A 21639-nucleotide genomic window follows, 5' to 3' on the forward strand; every position below is an offset into this window, starting at 1 on the left:
CCCGCCCCGCGCCGATGGCCGCCCGCGCCCCACTCTCCCGGCCGGGGTCATGTCAGCCGGCCGCGCTTCCGCCTCCGGGACCCCGGCATCCTGCCTCTCGGCGCTGCTGCCCTTTCTGGGACTTCCCGGCAGTCCGTCCTTCAGGGCCCAGAGAGCCGAGTCCCTCCGGCCGGCGCCCCACCCAGAGCCCCACGTGGTGACCCCAGGTTCCCTTCCCGACCCCCGTCCCCTTAATTGGGAGGCCCCGCCCCGCCCCGTGCGCAGTGACGTCGGACGCTGCTGTCACCGGCGCTGGGGGGGGTCGGTGTGGGGTAGAATGGCCGCTGCCGCCGTCACCCGCGGGACCCCGGGAGGTAAGAGCCAGGGCCTCTCGCCCGCCTCTCCGCCCCCGCGCCAGGGGGCGCAGCTCCACGGGTCCCGACGTGGCGCGCCGCTCGGGGGACCACCGGCACTCCCGCGGGTTCGCTCTCACTCCCCGCTTCCGTCCTCCTCCCCCGCGCCAGGGGGCGCCGCTCCGCGTAGGGCCCCAAGACCGACCTGCCGTGCTGGGCTGTCCCGGGGACCCCCCGCACCCCGGCACCTTCATTGCCCCTAGAACGCCGCTCGCCTGCGGACTCTGCTCCGCGATTCTCCCGGACATCCTTCCGTGCGGGTGGGAAGCGGGACCCTCCCACCGCGGAGCGTCTCCAGGGACCACCGCCCCAACGTGGGGGGCCGCCCCCAGGCCCACTCCGCACCCTGGCGGGCGGCCTAGCCTGGACTGCGCACCTGCGCCCTGGGGCGGAGTCCTTACCCCAGCCTAGGCTCCGCTGCACACAGCAGAGCTCGGACTGGCCTCTTCCCCCTTTCCATCTCCGGACACCTGGCGGAGCCCGCGCTGAGAGCATCCTCCAGCTTCCATCTGTTCCCCCAGGAGGGTGGGGCTCAGGCTGAAGCCAAAGTGGTAGATGGGGTAGGGTAGGTCTGGAGGCCAAAGGAAACAGAGGCTTTGGGGAGAGAGGTGCGGCAGGGTAGGGGGTGGGAGACGGCGGTCATCCTCAGGGTGGAGGATGGGTTGTCCTGAGGGAGGGCAGCTGCGTCCTGAGTGTCTAGCCCAGATTCTACCAGACCCTGCCTGACCAACCTGGAGGGGAGGGTGTAGGTTAAAGATTAGTTATCAGATCTGACCTTCCCTTTGGAAAAATCAAATAGAGAAGGAACTAAGGGTGTGTCTTCTAAGGCCTAGCTTTCCACCCGGACTTAGATCTCCTGCCCTCCCCCCAACACCCAGGCTCTCATTTGTCAAACCATCCAACAAGAACCGGATGCTCTGAGTCCCAGCCTCAGAGCCTGACCCCACTGCAGCCCTAGCCTCGCAAGAGCTCAGGCTGTAGGGCCCCTGGACCGCCCGTCTCCGCCCGCCGTCTCCCCTCCCCCACCCCAGCGCTCTCTTCCTGATTACTCTGTTCTGTCGTGTCTCCCCACTAGTGTTGGTTCCTGGCACCCTGTCTGGGTTCTCCCTCTCCTCCATTCCCCGGCTGTACTCTGACATCATAGTCCAGCCCCTTCTTGCTACCTCATCTTTCCCAGACATCACGACCCAGTTCTGTACCTTGTCTCCCACCTCATCCTCCTCATCCTGGATCAGTGTGGGTCTTCTTCCATGACCTTGTTCTCTCCCTTCCCAGCACAGACTCCCCCTCCCCCCGGCCCCTCAGGCCGGGGGTGACCTTGCCCCCTGGAGCCCTCACCATGAATACCAAGGACACCACCGAGGTTGCTGGTGAGTTTACAGTCCAGGTTCCCAGTTGGGGCACAGCCTTCTTTTCTCCCCGCACCATGGTGACCTCTAATTCTTGGATGCCTGCTCTCCCTGTTGTCGTTTCATTTTCCCCCAATGCCCTGCCCTCTTCCCCTGGGCTATCACAGGGATGTCCGGAGCAGCACATTGAGCTCTCCCTTCTCATTCCCTCTAGAGAACAGCCACCACCTGAAGATCTTTCTCCCCAAGAAGCTGCTGGAGTGTCTTCCTCGCTGTCCGCTGCTGCCCCCAGAGCGGCTACGGTGGAATACAAATGAGGTTTTCCAGGGAGCCTGGGGGATTAGGGCCTAGCAGGGCCTGGTGGGCTGGAGGAGCGTGAATGGGGGCCTCCCTGTGTCTGTCGATACTCCCAAGTGCAGGGTACTGTTCCAGGCTCTTTGAGGATCATAGGAAAGACATAAAGACCAGCATCTTGTAGGAGCTCACTTCTCCTTGGCCTATCCACCTGGGTAAAAACAATAGCTGCCCCCTAGCAAGTATTTATTATAAGCTAGGGGCTGTGCCTAGCACTTGACCTGCATTATCTCACCCAGTCCTCCAACACTGTAGAGCAGGTGTTATTATCCCCGAGTACAGAGAAGGACACTGACTTACATCGTGGAGTTTAACTCCAGCGTCCCTGCTCTTAACCACCACTGATGCTGGCTCCTTCTGGAGGGCACAGCCCTGGTGTGACACGCCTTCTGTCCTCCCCACACACAGTGCTTTGTGTGTACTTGTGGTGGATCATTATTGATTTGATTATTTGATGAGAAGAGCACATGTGTGTGTGATTGTTGTAAATGCAGGAAGGGCCAGGGTGCTCAGCAGGGCTTCCTGGAGACCTGGGGAGGGATTTGATCTACAGTATGGCTAGGATCTCCAGACTCGGAGAGAAGTGCACATGGCACATCAGGCTTGTAGGACACTAACGTTCAGGAGGTGACGGCTCAGGGCATGTTCACAGAGAGTCAGTGGGCTAGTCTGGGAGGAATGGTATGTGCAATATGGGGAAATAATGAGAATGATGATTTGATCCCTGGCCTGGGAGAACTGTGGGTTCAGAGTGAGGCATCTGAAATTCCTGGCAATATCAAACCATTGACGTTTTCTGAGTGAGGAAGTGGCACAAACATGAGATTTTGAGAGAGTAAAATAACACGCAGCATGAAGGATGGGTGTTAAAGAACTTGGACCTGACTGCAAGATTAAGGCCCCAGTAGTGGGGGAGGGAAGGAGAGAAGATTAGACTTTTGTCTGGGATGGAACCTAAGATTCTTAGGAGGGCAGTGGGTCTTGCCGGTCCAGATACCTGGCAGCATCCCTGACAGGCTGCCAGCACTGAGCAGAGAGTGAGACTGAGGAGGCAGCTAAGAGGCCAGGCTGAGACTCTGGGAAGGGGGTACCCACCTGAGTGCCTCCTCCTACAGGAGATTGCATCCTACTTGATCACCTTTGAGAAGCACGATGAGTGGCTATCCTGTGCCCCCAAGACAAGGTGAGAAAGTTTGTGAAGCTGGGAAATGGCAGGGATCCTGGGTTCTGTGCACAGAACTCGAGATCAGCCCTTCCCTCCTCAGGCCTCAGAATGGCTCCATTATCCTCTATAACCGCAAGAAGGTGAAATACCGGAAGGATGGTTACCTCTGGAAGAAGCGGAAGGATGGGAAGACCACCCGAGAGGACCACATGAAGCTGAAGGTCCAGGGCATGGAGGTAAGCGAGGCCTCCAGCTCACCTGACCTGGGCCCCCTCCTCTGCCCTGAGCTGGGCTCCAGCCCTGCCAGGGCTTGGTGACAACATCTACCTGCCACCCTCCCCATCACTCTTCCCTTCCCACTCCGTTTGGATCCGCTAGCTGATGCTTAGCCCATCCTCCGCTTCCCATTTCCCTCCATGACCCAGATCTCCAGGACTTAGGCCATGCCTCCCCCTGGAGGACACCGATGCCTGGCCCCCTCACTTCTCTTGCATTTCCTGCAGGGGTCCAAGTACTGAACCTCTAAGCACAGGTTTCTCTTCCCTCAAATCATTGCTCCTCATCTCGAATGTGTTCTTTCCCTGCCCTCTGATTTCTAGGTAGTCCCATAGCTCAAATTTGGCCCTCATCATGAGGCCCTGGCCCCACTGTTCCCTTCTTTCCATCCCCGGGTGACTCGGGGTGCTGGGATTTGAAGGTGTGGGGAATAGGTGGTGGTGGGTGAGGGTTAAAGAGGAACTGGTGGAAAGATTGGGATTCCTGCAAAGGGACTGAACAGAGGAAGAGTTGGGGAGCAGACTAGCCCTCCCCCCACCCCAGCCTGTCTCCTGGCAGTGTCTCTATGGCTGCTACGTTCACTCTTCCATCGTCCCCACATTCCATCGGCGCTGCTACTGGCTGCTCCAGGTAAGGATGGAGGAGCTCAGGGAGCCAGACTGCCTGGTTCTTTGAGGGAGAGGGGGGCCTGAAAAAAAGAAGTAGAAGGATGACCCACTTCTGAGTGGGAAAAGGAGCCCGGGAAGAAGTGAGAGGGGTTTGGGGATGGAGAGAGCCAGAACTTGGGGGTGAGTTTGGGAGTGCCCAGGAGGAAAGTGAGGACCAGGAAGCCGAGCCCCCAGACGTCAGGACCCCATAGCGCTCTGTGTGTACCTTTGTGCTCTCAGAACCCTGACATCGTCCTTGTGCACTACCTGAACGTCCCAGCCCTGGAGGATTGTGGAAAGGGCTGCAGCCCCATCTTTTGTTCCATCAGCAGCGACCGCCGAGAGTGGCTGAAGTGGTCCCGGGAGGAGCTTTTGGGACAGCTGAAGCCCATGTGTAAGGCAGCAGGGCTAGGACAGTGCCCCAAGGGGAGAGTGGGCACAGGGGCCTCGCAAGGGGCCAGGGTTCTACACCCAGGAATCTGTGGGGTGACCATTTCCCCCCAAGCCAGGAGGGTTCTTTCCTAGGGGTGAGGGTGGGTACCAGAGTTCCAGGTACCATCTAAGGTGTTGGGATATGAAGGACTGAAGGGCAGCTGTGAGCTGCAGGCCAGAGCTGTCTGGAGGCTGCTGGCCTCTATTCACCTGGCCAGAAGGCATGAAGCATCTCAGATGCTTGAGGAGCCATCAAGGTTCCCTGAGGACTATTTTGTGGGGGTCCCCCAGCACTTCCCCCCAACTCTCCTCTAGTTCATGGCATCAAGTGGAGCTGTGGGAACGGGACAGAGGAGTTCTCTGTAGAGCAGCTGGTGCAGCAGATCCTGGACACCCACCCAACCAAGCCCGCACCCCGAACCCACGCCTGTCTCTGCAGTGGGGGCCTTGGTTAGTGACCCCAACCTTGGAGCTCTCCTCCCATCTAGCTACACTGCCCTTACTCTTGCCAGGGGGATATCTGCCTCGCTGGGATTTGCATGCTAATTTGCATGTCTTTTGCGTGTCCCAGAAAGATGGGCCAGATGAGCAGAGGCCTTCCCATCTGGGTGCACAGTGGCCCAGATCCTTTTACTTGAGTCCTGGCAGCTTGGGCTCTTTATCTGCCTCCTTCCTTTAGCAACTCCCAGGCACACTGGCATTACTGCTTCTACACAGGCTTAGCTTTATTCTTAGTTGGTACCCCCTGGATCTGTTCCTTTGTCCATCTTCTGTGCCTTTGCCTATTTCTCTCAGTTACTTCCTCAAGCCCGCAGTCCTCCCCTGCAGTGTTCTCCCAGTCCTATTTAATTGAGGGGCAGGGGCTGTGTGGGGGCTGGGGTGGGGGTAGGGGGAGACTGCCTCCCAGTGGCCACAGTCAGTATGACATCTCTGGTAGTTACTGAAATCCCAGGAAATGCATGAAGTCTTCCTCTAAGAGAAGGCTGGAGAACGAGTGTCTTATCCCTTCTATCTCCACCACTCCTTCCACTCCAGGTTCTGGGAGCCTTACTCACAAATGCAGCAGCACGAAACACCGCATCATCTCTCCCAAAGTGGAGCCCCGAGCTTTAACCCTGACCTCCGTCTCCCACCCCCATCCCCCTGAGCCCCCTCCACTGATAGCCCCACTTCCCCCAGAGCTCCCCAAGGCACATACCTCCCCGTCTTCTTCTTCCTCCTCTTCCTCCTCTTCCTCCGGCTTTGCGGAACCCCTGGAGATCAGACCTAGCCCTCCCACCTCCCGGGGGGGTTCGTCAAGAGGAGGCACCGCTATCCTCCTCCTGACAGGACTGGAGCAGCGAACCGGGGGCTTGACCCCTACCAGGCACCTGGCTCCCCAGGCCAATCCTAGGCCTTCCATGAGCTTGGCTGTCGTTGTAGGTTCTGAGCCCTCTGCCCCACCAGCTCCTCCCAGCCCTGCCTTTGACCCTGATCGTTTTCTCAACAGCCCTCAGAGGGGCCAGACATATGGAGGGGGGCAGGGGGTAAGCCCAGACTTCCCCGAGGCAGAGGCCGCCCATACACCCTGTCCTGCCCTAGAGCCCGCTGCTGCCCTGGAGCCCCAGGCAGCTGCTCGGGGTCCCCCTCCACAGTCCGGAGCAGGCGGGAGAAGAGGAAACTGCTTCTTCATTCAAGATGATGACAGTGGGGAGGAGCTCAAGGCCCAGGGGGCTGCCCCACCTGTACCTTCACCCCCTCCTTCACCCCCACCCTCACCTGCCCCCTTGGGGCCGTCTAGCAGAGTAGGAAGAGGGGAGGCCTTGTTTGGAGGAGCTGGTGGGGCCGGTGAACTGGAGCCCTTTGGCCTTTCATCATTCCCTGACCTCATGGGAGAACTCATCAGTGACGAAGCTCCAAGCATCCCTGCCCCCACGCCACAGCTCTCTCCTGCTCTTAGCACCATCACAGACTTCTCCCCAGAGTGGTCCTACCCGGAGGTGAGTCTCAGGCTTCTCCCCTCCATCCTCCATCCCTCCTGCCCTGTGGTCTGTGACCTAGTTTCCTTCAGTTTCCATGGCTCCTTAGTTGTCTCCCCAGCCTCTGTTTTTACATAGAGTGTAGCTTCTTCCCCATTTTCATAGTCCCCCTGACTAACCCTTTCCCCCTTCCTTCTCCTTCCTCATGTGAGTTGTGGCTTTGTGAGTCCCCAAGTGCCCCAGGGGACTTCATTTCCTTGGTGACTGTTTCACAGGGTGGGGGTAGGGGGTAATGGGGCAACTCAGCCTGGAGAAAACACAGCTGGGATGTGACTGCAGACTTGGGGAGGCTGAAAGACTGTGTTCAGCAGTGGAGTTCTGCTTTATGCTGCCCCAGAGAGGGAAAGGAGGAACTACAGCGGGCATTCAGGGGGCCCTGAGAAAAGGACTTCCTCCCAATGACAGCTCTCAGCAAATGAGTTGGTAGCCTTGGGGAAGGCAGTGCGTTCCCCGTTTCTGGCAGATTCAGGTAGAGGGCAGGTGTGTTGGGGAGGAGGGACAGACTAGTTGACCTCATTCACTGGGTCCTGTCCAGTCCCTGTACCCCAGGCTCTGGGGTGTACAGCGGACAGTAGATACTCTCTCAGGGGCTGAATGAATGGATGGGTGAGGGAGTGAATGGATCCCCAGCAGAGCTCCGGTCACACAGCTCTTTGACTTCTGTCTGCAGGGTGGGGTCAAGGTGCTCATCACAGGTCCTTGGACAGAGGCCACCGAGCATTACTCCTGTGTCTTTGATCACATCGCAGTGCCAGCCTCACTTGTCCAGCCTGGTGTCTTACGCTGCTACTGTCCCGGTATGGGGACTGGGAACAGGAGGGGAAGGGACTCACATATGGACAGTTAGGTCTTCCAGGAAGCACTGGGGACAAACATGTCAGGTTGTTCCTGAGAGCACAAAGATTTCATCCAGTCCTGGAGCTGAGCGCCATGGTCCCTCAGCAGGCAGATGAATCTGGGCTTAGGTGAGGGAAGGTCTAGGTTCTGGTCTAAGGAATCTATTCCTTAGCTGGCTAGTGACGTTGGATAAGTCTCCTCCTTTCTTAGGTCCTTGGCCTCCCCTCCTGTAAGGTCAGGCATTTGACTCACGGGGTCTTTACTGTCCATCCAGACCCTCTGGCTCCAATCCAGGAGCTCTTTGGAGAATGAGAAGGGAGAGAGATTGGTCTCCAACTAGTCTTGGGACTGAAGGATATTGGCTTCTAGACCTGTGCTGTCCAGTATGGTAGCCATTAGCCACATGTGCCTATTTGAAATTAATTAAAAGTAAATTTAAAATTCAGTTCCTCTATCATACTGACCACATTTTGGATGCTCAGTGGCCACACGTGCCTAGTGCTGTCCTATTGGACAGTGCAGATGCAGACACTCCCACTGAGGAATGTTCTGTCAGAAAGCCCTGGTCTAGGTGTCATTGCCAAGGCTCATCTCTGCCCTTTTGCCACCAACTCTGCCCCTTGCCCTGCACTCAGCCGTGTTGCTTTGTGACCCCAAGGACCACCAGAGTGACAGGTTGACAGTTTTGCTGCCTATGAGTGTGTTCTTCCCTACTCTCAGCAGCCCTGTTGAGTGGTATCTGGCAGGAAAGGGGATGAGACCAGAGAAGCTGAGGACTGGGAGGCTTAGCCTCTAGCCTTGGGGCCAGGCCTGGGGGTTTCATTCTCAGGGCTATAGGCATTGAGACCCTGGGACACAGCTCTTCCTAGACCCTGTTAGTGAGCAGCTAATTCCTTTCTCCCATCTTAGTAACAAGGTTATGACCTCTGGACCTTGATCGTGGGGGATCAAGAGATTTCACCACCATCAAATTGTTTATAAGTATAGGTATCTCTTTAGTCTTAGCTCCCAGGCCTTGGTGTTGAATAACAAACAGCCTTAACTACAGGGGCTAGAATCCAAGGGGTCTTTGGCCCATAGTAGGTATTAAGTTCTCAAATGAAGGGAATCTCTCCCCAGTTAGGGCCAAAGCCACTGAAGCCAGGGGCCTCTTGGGCTGCAGCAGGGGAGGAGGGGAGGAGGTGCAAAATGATCACCTGTGGCCCTGACACAGGGGCCAGAGAAGGAGCCCGGGAAAGAGAGCCCTCTCGCTGACCCTCGCCCTCCCCAGCCCATGAGGTCGGGCTGGTGTCTTTGCAGGTGGCGGGGCGGGAGGGGCCCCTTTCTGCTTCTGTGCTCTTTGAATATCGAGCCCGCCGATTCCTGTCACTGCCTAGTACTCAGCTAGACTGGCTGTCACTGGACGGTGAGTACCTAGCCCTCTGACCCCACAACCTGTGAGCATGACGCGCTCTGCGACCCCTCAGGACTCAGGTGGCCACCCCCACTTGACCACTCTTCCCGGCTCTTGCTTCGCTGGTCCCTGCTTCGCTGGTCACTTCTGAATATGGCAGTAAACTTCCCTCACCTCCTCTTCCTGGCAAATCTTGGAGTCGTCCTTGTCCCTGCTTGCACTGTCCTTGGCCTCCCAAAGGATGGGGTCTAGGCAAGTGAGGCCAAGGGCGGGGCAGCCACAGGGTGTAGAGCAAGGTACACAGATACATGCGAGTACACGTGTGTACTTAAATGCATATTTAAATCTATTGTTTTTCCCTCTAATTATAAAGATAGGCGTTTATTACAGGAAATCTGGAAATGACACAGAAAAGCACAAAGTCAAAAATGAAAAATTACCTATAATGTTATTCAATGATACCGTCTTTAATGTACTTTCTTATACACAGAGACACACATATGTACACATATTCGTGTATGTGTATTTGTTTAAATCCAGAACTATTTAATAACCTTTTAATGGTTATTCCTCCTGCAGCTCTGAGGATTGTTTCTCATTCGCTTGGCTCCGTGTCCGTTGCTTCCTCTTGGAGTCTCTCAGTCCTGCTGTCACCTGTTAAGTCTGTCCCCCTCCAACCCCACTTCTCTGGCTCAAGGGCTCTAGCCCTGCTGTGCCTCCCTCTTGGGGCTGCACCCCTCAAGGAGCCCAAGCGCATTTGTTGGGCAGCCCGTCTCTGACTCTGACTCGAGCCCACCTGCCCTGAGCAGCCAGCCCCATTCTGTCTGCCTTGCTGCATAATGGCTCCACACCTCATTTTCCTGTCTGTCTTATCTGTGCTTTACTAGCTCTCCTGCGGGTCTCCTGCCTTTTCATTTCTTGTTGGTCCCTTTCTTAACTTGCCCTCTTCCACTCTGCCTTCCTTATTGTTGGTTTGGTCTCCCCCCAGCTCTCCTCTGCCCTTTCTCTCCCCTCCTTCCTTCCCCTGCTTATCTTTTCTGCTCTCTCCTGTTACACCTGAGTCTCTGCTCATCCCTCTCCACCATCCTCCCCACCAAGCCCTCTCCCTTCACCCACTTCTGTCCTGGCATCTCAGAACATCCCCAGTCTCCACTTGCTTCTCTGTGCCTGGTTCCCTGTACTCTGACCCCCTGCCACCTCCCCTCCTTGTCCTTGTATGATCTCAGGAGGGGACAGATATAGCTTGGGTAGTGTATGTGTGTGTGTGTGTGTGTGCGCGCGCGCGTGTGCAGTTGTGCATGGGGTGGGGGAGGAGGAGGAGGAATGGACATGACTATCCATCTCTGTCACCTTCCCTCCCCTCCATCCCCTTTGTGGACAGCTGCTGGGGGCCGGGAGGAGGGGGTGGTGCTTTCCAAATCACAGTCCCTGAGCTCTTTTGGGCAGTGGTTAACAGAGGAGGGACCCTGGAGTCCTTCAGCTCCAACATGGGGGACAAAGGTAGTGTCTGGGGTGAGAAGGGATGGAACAGTCCATTTGGGAAGAGGCTGGGAGCACGTGTGTGCCTGTTACTGGGAGTGGGTAGCTGGGGCTGGATGCCGTCTGGGGAGTCTTACTGTCTCTGTCTTGAAGGACACAGTCTTAGTTCTGGATTCAGGTCCAAGGTCGACGAGTCGTCTGAAGAGCCCTAGTTTGAGGACTGATCCTGGGGGGCAGTATTCAGAAGGCGGGTGGGTAAAGGGCTGTTGTTTGGAGAAGAGGAAAGGATGTGATTGTGCGTCTTCACTGCCCAGATCCTGGGACAGGGTCCAGTTTTGGTGTCCAGGGAATCCCCTGGACGCTGCCCCCTGAGCCTCCCATGCCTGCTCCCCCTCAGACAACCAGTTCCGGATGTCCATCCTGGAGCGACTGGAGCAGATGGAGAAGCGGATGGCAGAGATTGCAGCAGCTGGGCAGGCACCCTGTCAGGGTCCCAACACGCCTCCAATCCAGGTACTTCCATGGGGAGGAAGTGCTGCGGTGGAGGGGGTGGGGGTGTTCCTATGGAAAACGGCTCTAGAGTGGGACTTTCCTCGCTCTCCTGTCCCCAGCCAGTCCCTCTCCCGTCTCCCTGGCGTCACCAGGCTCCCACCCCCGCCCCATGGCAAGAGTGGCTATTCTGGGCACCCTCTTGGCATGACAGGCTTCACACTATTCCTGGTCTGCAGAAGGGTGGAGGTGAAGGAGAGGGCAGGGGAGGGGGTCTGGAGAATTGGGGCTCAGTGCTTGGTGGGTCCCAGTCTCTGAATGAAGAAGGCTGGGAGAGGACTCTGGGTTCTGGGGGTGGGGAAGCCATCTGTGGATGTGGCGCTGACCAAAGCCAAAGTGAAGGCACATGAGCAAGCAGGTGTGAGATCCGGCTGCTGGAGGAAGTTGGCTGTGGGCGTGGGGGGCGCCCTGGAACTTGACCTGGGAGAACTGACGGGCTATCAGAGTTCTGGGTGGTGGTGACCTGGAGTGGGAAGCGTGGTGTGGGGGCAGGTACGGGGTGGTCAAGGCCATCCCAGGCTGGGGCACCCAAGGTTCAGGTCTCTGCCTAAGGGTGTGTGCACCACAGGATGAAGGCCAGGGGCCGGGGTTCGAGGCCCGGGTGGTAGTCTTGGTAGAGAGCATGATTCCACGTTCCACCTGGAGAGGTCCTGAACGTCTGGCGCACGGAAGCCCCTTCCGGGGCATGAGCCTTCTGCACCTGGCTGCTGCCCAGGGCTACGCCCGCCTCATCGAGACCCTGAGCCAGTGGCGGTGAGCAGGGACTTGGGGAGGGGGGGGACTGAGGAGGAACTGAAGCCCTGCCAAGGGAGCTAGGGTTACTGAGGGAAGGAGGGGCTGGAAGAGGGTTTGCATTTGGGGGAATTTTAATGTCCCCCGACTTAGGTCACTGCCTTCTTGACTTTCTTACATTCACAAATCTCTTTGACTGCTCATCCCACTGACCTTAGTGCTTCCCACTTCCTTCAATTCTGAAGTTCCTCCTGGGCCCTCTTTGTCCCTGACTGGGCTCTGCTGTCCCTTTCCCAAACCCTTCAGGAATGTGGAGACCGGAAGCTTGGACTTAGAGCAAGAGGTTGACCCACTCAACGTGGACCATTTCTCTTGCACCCCTCTGGTGAGGATGCTGGACTCCTGAGTGCACAGGGAGGGCAATGGAAATGGGAACGGTGCTTGAAAAGGAAGATCCTTTGAGGGATGCAGGGAAGGAGTGGGGAGGGCTGGGAACTGGCCACGGGGAAGAAGGGCCCCCACCTCACCTCTGCCTCCATCCATCTCTCCCTGCACCTGTCCTCAGATGTGGGCTTGCGCCCTGGGGCACTTGGAGGCTGCTGTGCTCCTTTTCCGCTGGAACCGACAGGCGCTGAGCATTCCCGACTCTCTGGGCCGTCTGCCCCTGTCCGTGGCTCATTCCCGGGGCCACGTGCGCCTTGCCCGCTGCCTTGAAGAACTGCAGAGACAGGAAGCTTCGGCTGAACCCCTGCCCGCCCTGTCACCACCCTCCTCCAATCCAGACACTGGTGAGGATTTAAGGAGGGATGTGGACTAGGGGTGAGTGGGAGCCAGAGTGTGAGAGAAGGCGGGGACAGGAAGATTGAGAGCAAGGAGAGGGGCAGGTAGGCGACTGGGGAGATGGCAGATGGCACCTAAGGCCCTCACCCCCTTCCCTCACCTCACAGGTCTAAGCAGTGTCTCCTCGCCTTCGGAGCTGTCGGATGGCACTTTCTCCGTCACGTCAGCCTATTCTAGTGCCCCGGATGGGAGTCCTCCCCCGGCTCCCCTGCCAGCCTCTGAGATTACTATGGAGATGGTCCCAGGCCAGCTCTCCTCTGGTGCCCCAGAGGCCCCCCTACTCCTCATGGACTATGAAGCCACCAACCCCAAAGGGCCCCCACCCTCACCACCTCCTCTCCCACCAGCCTCCGACAGCGGGGCTGCTCCAGAGGAAGTTGACAGTCCCCCGGCTGTGGATGTGATCCCGGTACTGCTTATGTTGATGGAATTTTTAAGGCTAGAAACAGAGTAGGGTGCAGGGGTGGGGTGACACTGACTATTCCACAAAACAGAATCACTGTCTGGCTGCAGTTTGGGAAGAAGGGGCCATTGACCTTCATTTGGGGACAGGCCAGGTGACCCTATGCTTAGCTGCTGTCAGAGCTTGTGACCCAGAAGTCATGAGGCAGTGGAGGTTAAAAATTCTGGGGCATTATCTTCAGCTAGGGCTTGGCTGTGGGAGTTACCTGTTGACCCATGAAGGGACAAGGTTCTTGGGGAATAAGAGCAATGGCAGCATGTTGGGAGGAACGTGAAGCAGAGAGGTTGACAAGATGGAAGTATTTGGCAGTGATCTCGGGCAGGGAAGAGGCTTGCACGTGGTAAAAGCTAAGAAAGTCTTGTGGAGGGGGAGGGTGTAGCTCAGTGGTAGAGCACACGCCGAGCACACACGAGGCCCTGGGTTCGATCCCCAGTACCTCCATTAAATAAATAAACAAATAAGAAAGTCTTGTGGAATCAATGAACAAATGAGAGTGAATCTTCCAGGGTAGCAGCAGACTTCTCTGCTAGGACCTGGGGCCAGATCTGCTTTAGAGAGGCTAATGGATTAATTGGGTAGGACTAGAGTACAAAAAATTTAGAGAACTCCACAAAGTAGGCTGCTTTATGTATGGCCAGCAGGAAGTGCTGCGGGCCTCATGGCTGGAGCCAAGGCAAGGCTGGAGCTATTCAATACAGTGTCATGTGATTGGCAAGCACTGAGTTGGTTCTTGGAGAGCTGGAGAGGGAAGGGGGTGGCAGGCATGGCCAAGCCTGTGGGAGCTGGCATGGGGCAGGCAGGGTGGGACAGCCAGTCAGCCTGCAAGGGTAAGTCCTTCACTGGCTTAGCTCCCCAATCCCATTTGGAGTATGTCCTTCCTATCCTGTCTTGCACAAGGTCTCAACACAGGGCTGTACCCCCAAGTGGGACCCCAGGGAGTATAAATGAATCTGGAACACTGACAAGAAAGACAAGGTTAGTCAGGACAGCCATCCCTGAGGCCTCATTGTCTGGTGGTAAGACGACGAAGAGGATAAGACGCGGGTGGAGGCTATAGCTTTGGCAGAGCAGGAACAGCTGGCAGTTAGGGCCCCTCAAGGCTCACCCAGCTTCTTCTCATTCACCCAGGTGGACATGATCTCACTGGCCAAGCAGATCATCGAAGCCACACCAGAGCGGATTAAACGAGAGGACTTCGTGGGGCTGCCTGAGGCCGGAGACCCAATGCGGGAGCGGACGGGGGCTGTGGGGCTCAGCGAGACCATGTCCTGGCTGGCCAGCTACCTGGAGAATGTGGACCATTTCCCCAGCTCAGCCCCTCCCAGGTGAACCAGCTCAAAGCCTCCAGATCCTTCTTCAAAGGGGAGGGAGGGAGGGAAGGAAGGAAGGAGGAAGCTTCCCTATGGCCAAATATCCATCTGGGCTCAGGCCCCAGGGCCTTTGAGGAGGGGACTGGAACTGGCTGATGAGCTCTGAAGTCACTCTCCAGGCTCTGCCTTCACAGCTGTCCCCAAGCTGAAGAAGAGGGACTTCAGATGTCCCATGACATGCCTTCTCTCTATCCTGTACAGCGAACTGCCCTTAGAGCGGGGTCGCCTGGCTATCCCTCCAGCACCTTCCTGGGCCGAGTTTCTCTCTGCGTCTGCCAGTGGCAAGATGGAGAGTGATTTTGCCCTGCTGACGCTATCAGATCATGAGCAGCGGGAACTGTATGAGGCAGCCCGGGTCATCCAGACAGCCTTCCGAAAGTACAAGGTCAGGGGGCTCGGGGCTTCAGGGGATGAATTACACAATCTTGGGTGGGGGAGTGTGGGTTCCCAGGACTTTGGGAGGGACAACAGTCATCCAGACAGGCCTGGGATGGGGTGAAGGGTCAGGGGACCCCAGGCGAGTGGGAAGGACAAGTTAGATGTCTGTGAGGTGGGTGGTTAGGTGTTAAGACTTCCTTCTCTTCTCACAGGGCCGGCGGCTGAAGGAGCAGCAGGAGGTAGCAGCAGCTGTGATCCAGCGCTGTTACCGGAAGTACAAGCAGGTGAGACCGTCCTCTCTTGAAAGCATACCCACCAACCCACACGCACACACACCCATTCCAGCCTAGAGCATCCAGGATGCTGCCGGAGCCCTAACTCCCCTTCTCTCTCCACAAGCTGACCTGGATTGCACTTAAGGTATTAGGCATGAGACCTGGGTGTGAGGTTGTCTGGGATGATTCAGCCTTTCCATGAGTGTGTGGATTAGAGAAACAGACTTGCATCAACTGAACTTGGGGGTGACCCTCAGGGGTTTGGGTCTCTGTCCCTCCATTTCAGCCCCAGCCCTTCCTCCCCACCCCTGCAGTTTGCACTCTATAAGAAGATGACCCAGGCAGCCATCCTGATCCAGAGCAAGTTCCGAAGCTACTACGAACAGAAGCGATTTCAGCAGAGCCGCAGAGCAGCGGTACTCATCCAGCAGCACTACCGCTCCTACCGCCGCCGGCCTGGGCCTCCCCACCGGCCCACAGGCAGCCTGCCTGCCCGAAACAAGTACGGCCTCAACCCTGCAGCGCCCAGACCTCTATGCCTGCCCACTGCCCATGGACACCCGTTCATCATCCTGCCATCCTGCCCTTCCCTGCCAGAGTCCCTAAGGGGTGGAGGGCAAGGGATGCCTTAGTGTTGTGTGAAGTCTCATCTTTTCCTTCTTCCACCAGAGGCTCCTTTCTCACCAAAAAGCAAGACCAGGCAGCCCGGAAGATAATGAGATTCCTGCGGCGCTGCCGACACAGGTGCTGCCCTTTCTCTCGCTGGATTTGGCCCTGTCACCTCCCGCATCCCACCGGCCCCATCCCACCTCCCCAGTCTGCAGGTCTCCTCTGACTCCTTCCTTGTCTCTCCACAGGATGAGGGAACTGAAGCAGAACCAGGAGCTGGAAGGGCTTCCCCAACCGGGCCTGGCCACCTGACCTTTCCACCGCCTTTCTCATCGCCCTGGGGGCCGCTTCTCGCAGTCTTAACAGGAAGAGGGCTCTCTGGGGGAGGGGGAGCCCCCTGTCGGCAGCTTTCCCGTCACTTCTTTTGGAGCCCGTCCTCGGTCTCCACCTCCTCCCCCTCCGAAGTGCTGAACTCCTTCCCCTACCCCTGCTCCCTGTCCTCTCCTCTTCCCTCCGGGTCGTGCCCTCCCTCCTTCTGGTCCTCGGCTCCAGACGCCCCACGCCCCACCTACCTGCATCTTCAGCTGTGACCTCCGGAGCCCTGCCTGCACCCACCTCAGCCCCTTCCTGACTTGCCTTATTTATTTGTTGGACGCGTCTCTGAATGTATCCGCCTGGGTCCCACCTCTGCCTTCGCTGCGCGCGCGCCCCTCGTGTTTCAGGGCTGACCGTGCCCCCACCCCGACTCCGCATGTTTGCGTCTGTTTTCTCCCTTTCTGGCCCTGTCTTCCCCCGTCACCCCGACCGACCTAGGCCGCCAATCTCGGGGCCAAAGGGGGGGGTGTATATAGGAACGCGTTGCGGAGTCCCGCCCCGTCCCCAAGGGGAGGGGGCTTGTACATAATGTAACATACAGAGTATAGTGAAGAATCTATTTAAGGCGCCGCGGGGAGGGCTGCACGGCCGGGCTTGTGGTACCTGGCGAGGCGGGGGCCTCCTGCCGGCTCCACGAGCACTTTCTACTTGTGCATGGGCTTGGTTTCTACGAATTGCCATTAAACATCGCTGCACCAGCCAGCCTCCGGCCTCTGTCTGCGGGGGACGGGGCGGGACTACGGCTGGCGGGAGGCTTTGGGCTCGCGGGGATCCGGACAGCATCGCGCCGGGGCGGGGTTGGCGCGTAGTTTCCCGCCTCCGACGTGTTTCCGGCCTTAAAGGCATTTCGCCCTTCCCTTTAAGACGCACCGCCCCCTCTCAGTCACTCCCAAGATGGCGGACCTACTGGGCTCCATCCTGAGCTCCATGGAGAAGCCACCCAGCCTTGGTGACCAGGAGACTCGGCGCAAGGCCCGAGGTGAGGACCCCAAATTCACAACCGCCTTTCTTCGCCCGGTTCTCAGGACCGCACTCCTCCCTCTTTGGACGATGCTGCCTCTTCAACCTTGAAAGACCCCTCGCGGGCCCCTTCTGAGACCCTCCGAGTCCCTAAAAGGGTTGCGGACCCGCCCGCTGCTCTTTGCGGATGGTGATTGGCTACCTGAAGCCCCGCGCCGGCCCCTGCCTCTCCCTACTTTGGCCTTCTGCAGTCCTTCTTTTCAATTCGCCGACGAGCCCGCCTGTCAGCCGGTGGCGTGCTCTGATTGGTAGGCTGCCTCCAAACCCTTGGCGTTCTCGGCCCGCCTTCGGTTTGCAGGAGGGCGTCTTGGAGCGCTCGGCCCCTCCCGCTTCCCGGCGCTCGAATCCCTGCAACCCCATCCCCATTCCGATTGGGCCCAGGACACGCCCATCCGCGATCCTATCACCCCTATTGGCCACTTTAACTTAAAGGTCTACCTATTAAGTCTTGTTCGACCTTCTTCTGGTCCACCCCATCCTCAGCACCTCTAATTGGTTGCTGCATCCTTTCGGCGCCCTATGTCCATCCTACTTCATTTAACCTGGTCCCCTCGCCGCCCTCCAACCTTCCTCTCTTCTGTACCCTTAAAATTCCCGAGCTCCCCGGGCGGGTCACGAATGTTGGTTGGAGGGATGAGAATGCCCCTGCCCCGTCCGATTGGCCATAGTCTCCCCGCCTGTGTTCTCAGAGTAACTTCCCTGCAGGCGGCTCAAGTTGGGGTCCCTGCGTAGGGCGCGGCCGGCCCGACGGTACCAGGCCTCTCCTGGGTTGCTGGCGCTGCGGCATGTGAATGAGTTTGGCAGAAGACTACCTTGGGGAGGACACCGACTCCCAACGCTATGGACTTTGACCGTGTCCCGGGCGCCCGCTCCCCAATCCTCCCGAGGAAGGCCAGGGCAGCCTGTGTGCCTTCAAAGTGCTCGAGTGCTGCATAATACCGAAATATCATCCATATTTACTGAATGATTGCTGGGGGCCAGGGGTACCCTCAGGGAGCCCACAATCTGCAGCATTGATAAAATGCGTGTTAATGATCACACAGGGATTTAATAACAAACTTTATAAATGCTCTGAAAGAAAAGTAATTGTTATGAGAGGGGATGTTAGGACCTACGAGTCCTAACCCAGTCTGCAGTGAGTTGAGATCTGAAGAACAGGTAATTCAGTGAGAGGGGAGCAAAGTGCTACAGGCAGAGATGTGTATTTGAAAGCTCTGAGGGAATTGGAATTATTTAATGCTCACTATGACTGTCCAGGTGGGGTTCACCAGTGGCCACTGACAGACTTGGAAGCTGAAGTTCAGATTTTAGTCATTTGCCTGCAGTTTACACGGTTGCTCAGTGGCAGGGTTTCAAACCCAGGTGTGACTTTTAAGCCTATGTTCTTAACCATAATCCTGTGCCACCTCCTCAGATACAGAGAGAAGACTCACAGACCAGTTAGAGAACAGTCAGTGGTCAAGATGGGATGCACTGATGGTCAGAGCCCTTGAGGTCTGAGAGAGGAGAGCTCCTGAGCTGTCAGGCCCTGGAGCCACGGAAAATAACTGGATAGGAGGTGAACAGGGTCACTGCCTTCTCAGAGCTCATCGTGAGGCAGGGAAGACAAAAGTTACTTTAGGTTAGTTCTCAGCACGTGCTGTAGTGGGTGTCTGAACCAAATGTGCTTGGGCCCCAGAGGAAGAAGTGAGTAACTCTGACTCATGGTGGATCTCAGAGTTTGCAAGAGGAGGAAAAGCATTTCGGGCAGCAGGAACAACATGTGCAAAGACCTGGCGTGAGGAGGAAAATAGGAAGAAGTTCAGTGCCGCTGAAGGGATTCAGATCCTGTGGAAGAAGTGGATCTTAAGAATATATCGAACTTGAAATGGCAGAAAGAGGAGAGGGGACAGTGAGACCCAAGGGTAGGGAGTTCCCCTTACACATACACTCCCAAAGGAGAGGAATGTCAGATTAGCTATTTAAGCTTCATCCTGGCTGTAGAAGTAAGAAGTGGAGGGTGTTACAAAATAATAGGAAGTTAAATAATTTCCCCTTTCTGATGTATATGATGAGATGATAAACTCTTTGAGGCCAGGGCTTGGTCTGTTCTCATTACCTCCCCAGGTTCCTTTGTAGTTCTTTGTATGTTGTAGGCCTTAAATAAATGTTTGCTAGCTGGCTTCCCCAGTGGGGTTGGGAGATGGGGTTGAGCATGATTCTGATCTCACTAAACTGTAAGCCCTTAAAGGGCAAAGCTGTGTCTTAATCCTCTTATACTCCAGGGCCTAGCATGGGGCCAGGTATAGAGTAAATATCAATCAATGCTTGCCGAATGAACAGTCATGCTACCTTCCTAGCCTGACACCTCCCAGTGGACACAAGACCCCTTTTGAACCCTTACAGACTCTCCCCACCCATGCTTCCACCTCATGCTGCTGTTTCTCACCCCCAGAGCAGGCTGCCCGCCTGAAGAAACTACAAGAGCAAGAGAAACAACAGAAAGTGGAGTTTCGTAAAAGGGTGAGAACAACTGGAGAGATCAAATGCAGCCTCAGGAAGGACTTCCAATCAGTTAGAATTGGACGGTTGAGGACTCAGGTTTTTTTTGGAAAATGTCGTGAGAGAGGTGCAGCCTGGCAGCCAGTGGCACAGAGGCTGGGAAACGTGTGGGAGGGGAAGGCCCATGGGCCGCGCTGGGAAGGCAGGTGTTGGGGTGGAGCCATCACCTCATATCTTCTTCCCTTTTCCCTCGACCAAGATGGAGAAAGAGGTGTCTGATTTCATCCAAGACAGTGGGCAGATCAAGAAAAAGTTTCAGCCGATGAACAAGATAGAGAGGAGCATACTGTGAGTGTTTCCACGCTGGGGGAGGCAGAAAATAGGTGGCCAGGGTGGCCTGAGAGGGCTGGCGGGGTGGGGGGAATCCTCTTGACAAAGGCGCTAGGCCCCCTCGTGGCCCCATGTACTTTTTTCTTTCGCCCTCCCTTCTAGACACGATGTAGTGGAAGTAGCTGGCCTGACATCCTTCTCCTTCGGGGAAGACGATGAATGTCGTTATGTCATGATCTTCAAAAAGGTGAAAGGCTTGAGTTCCCCACTCTCTCCTCTCCTGTACCCCGCCAGGGGAGAGCAATGAGGTAAAACATGTATGTGGAACCTTGACCCCCACCCTCCCCTTCTTCTAGGAGTTTGCACCTTCAGATGAAGAGCTGGATTCCTACCGTCGTGGTGAGGAGTGGGACCCTCAGAAGGCAGAGGAGAAACGTAGGCTGAAAGTGAGTTATGTGTGGCAGTCCCTGGGGCCTTGCGGCTCATCGCATGGGAGGGCCTGGGGTCAGGCCCTGAGCATCGGCGCCCCACCTCTGCACCTAGGAGCTGGCCCAGCGGCAGGAAGAGGAGGCGGCCCAGCAGGGGCCTGTGGTGGTGAGCCCTGCTAGCGACTACAAGGACAAGTACAGCCACCTTATTGGCAAGGGGGCGGCCAAGGATGCAGCCCACATGCTACAGGCCAACAAGACCTACGGCTGTGGTGAGGCCCCGGTGGGGGCTGGGAGGGCAGGGGACAGGAGCACAGCATGGGGGGAGGGGAGGCCAGGCCAGAGCACAGGACTCCTAGGCCCTCCCACCCTCCCCTCTGCCCCCAGTGCCCGTGGCCAACAAGAGGGACACACGCTCCATTGAAGAGGCCATGAATGAGATTCGAGCCAAGAAGCGTCTGCGGCAGAGCGGGGAAGAGTTGCCACCTACCTCCTAGGGACCCCAGCTCCCTGGGGCAGGGCAGGGGGCAGGCAGGGATGAGGCTGCTGCTATTAGAATCCATCCTGGAACCCCACCTCTGAACCACCTCCTAACAGCTATTGCTCAGGCTGGGGGAAGCAGGTGTTTGATTTGTCACTGTTGGAGCTTGGATATGTATGTGGGTGGGTGTGTGTGTGTGTTTTGTGTGTGTGTGTGTGTGTGTCTGTGTGAATACACAGGTGGGTATTTAATCTGTATTATTCTCCATTCTCCCTGGAATTTTCTTCCCCGTGGGGCTGGGGTTACTTTACATTCAATAAACACTGTTTGACCCAATGTCTTGGTTTGTCTGAACAGAGAAAGGCGGGTCCCGGAGAGGAAGAGAAACAATTATACATTGAACAGTATAAAATTGCTTTTGTGGCCAAAGATGGCCAAACATTGGCACTTTAATAGAGCACAGTCGCTACAGCCAAATGGCCTAGCTCTGGATCCTGACTCTGCCACTTACTGTTACCTTGAGTAAGGTATTTTATCTGTTTGTGTCTCAGTTTCCTTAGTAAAACAGAGATAATAATGGTATCTATCTGATAGGATGTCTCAAAGATTACCCAGGTCAGTCTCTGTCAGATATTTAGAACAGTTCCACATCCACAAAGCTCCACAGAAATGGTGGCTGATCCGGTCATCACTCATCCTCAACAACCAGGAGCACTCAGACTTCGACACTGCAGTGCCCTCTGCAGACCGTGTACTTCTGCTTATGGGCAGATCTGATCCAGCTTCCCCCAGCTTCCCCCTTGTGGTGATGTCAGGCCCTCAGTCCCCTACCCTGCTCTCCTGGAGCTGGTTCAGTGTCTGTGATTTCCTCTTCAGTTTCATTTCATATGGCAACTGCTTCCCCCAGCCTCCTTCCAAAATGTGAGCATCATTGTTCTAGATGCAGCCTGATTTCCTCTCTGACTA

At 56.5% G+C, this 21639-nt stretch overlaps 2 protein-coding genes and 1 pseudogene across 10 annotated transcripts; 2 read left to right on the forward strand and 1 right to left on the reverse strand.

Annotated features, from left to right (window-relative positions):
- The first annotated feature begins 212 nt into the window (after positions 1–212).
- CAMTA2 (calmodulin binding transcription activator 2) lies at positions 213–16631 on the forward strand. 8 transcript variants are annotated; one of them, XM_032498534.1, is made up of 22 exons: positions 213–353; positions 1668–1762; positions 1956–2059; positions 3211–3278; positions 3361–3496; positions 4080–4166; positions 4424–4577; positions 4931–5065; positions 5651–6594; positions 7304–7430; positions 8741–8875; positions 10740–10855; positions 11460–11644; positions 11930–12008; positions 12189–12411; positions 12571–12872; positions 14055–14251; positions 14498–14681; positions 14887–14958; positions 15264–15451; positions 15619–15693; positions 15807–16631. In XM_032498534.1, the coding sequence occupies exons 2-22, from the start codon at positions 1732–1734 to the stop codon at positions 15868–15870; spliced, it is 3606 nt and encodes a 1201-aa protein (XP_032354425.1). In that variant the 5' UTR covers positions 213–353; positions 1668–1731; the 3' UTR covers positions 15871–16631. The 8 variants fall into 8 exon arrangements, with proteins under 8 accessions (XP_032354425.1, XP_032354426.1, XP_032354427.1 ...); XM_032498535.1 differs by having other exon boundaries at positions 4095–4166; XM_032498536.1 differs by lacking the exon at positions 4080–4166.
- LOC116669220 lies at positions 283–951 on the reverse strand (annotated as a pseudogene).
- On the forward strand, positions 15893–21009 carry SPAG7 (sperm associated antigen 7). 2 transcript variants are annotated; one of them, XM_006180554.3, is made up of 7 exons: positions 15893–16912; positions 19388–19455; positions 19694–19782; positions 19927–20011; positions 20121–20210; positions 20308–20464; positions 20580–21009. In XM_006180554.3, the coding sequence occupies exons 1-7, from the start codon at positions 16828–16830 to the stop codon at positions 20687–20689; spliced, it is 684 nt and encodes a 227-aa protein (XP_006180616.1). In that variant the 5' UTR covers positions 15893–16827; the 3' UTR covers positions 20690–21009. The 2 variants fall into 2 exon arrangements, with proteins under 2 accessions (XP_006180616.1, XP_014411222.1); XM_014555736.2 differs by having other exon boundaries at positions 16672–16912; positions 20308–21009.
- The last annotated feature ends 630 nt before the right edge of the window (positions 21010–21639 follow it).

This window comes from Camelus ferus, chromosome 16 (genome assembly GCF_009834535.1).
Source record: "Camelus ferus isolate YT-003-E chromosome 16, BCGSAC_Cfer_1.0, whole genome shotgun sequence".
Classification (NCBI taxonomy): domain Eukaryota; kingdom Metazoa; phylum Chordata; class Mammalia; order Artiodactyla; family Camelidae; genus Camelus; species Camelus ferus.

What these genes read in the sequence shown, in the direction of transcription:
- CAMTA2 (XM_032498541.1), top strand. Translation starts at nt 1,732, where the DNA reads ATGAATACCAAGGACACCACCGAGGTTGCTG. An exon ending in TACGGTGGAATACAAATGAG is followed by an intron (nt 2,060 to 3,210) that starts GTTTTCCAGGGA and finishes CTCCTCCTACAG; the next exon opens with GAGATTGCATCCTACTTGAT. An exon ending in TGAAGGTCCAGGGCATGGAG is followed by an intron (nt 3,497 to 4,094) that starts GTAAGCGAGGCC and finishes GTCTCCTGGCAG; the next exon opens with TGTCTCTATGGCTGCTACGT.
- SPAG7 (XM_014555736.2), top strand. Translation starts at nt 16,828, where the DNA reads ATGGCGGACCTACTGGGCTCCATCCTGAGCTCCATGGAGAAGCCACCC. An exon ending in GACTCGGCGCAAGGCCCGAG is followed by an intron (nt 16,913 to 19,387) that starts GTGAGGACCCCA and finishes TCTCACCCCCAG; the next exon opens with AGCAGGCTGCCCGCCTGAAG. An exon ending in ATGTCATGATCTTCAAAAAG is followed by an intron (nt 20,012 to 20,120) that starts GTGAAAGGCTTG and finishes CCCTTCTTCTAG; the next exon opens with GAGTTTGCACCTTCAGATGA.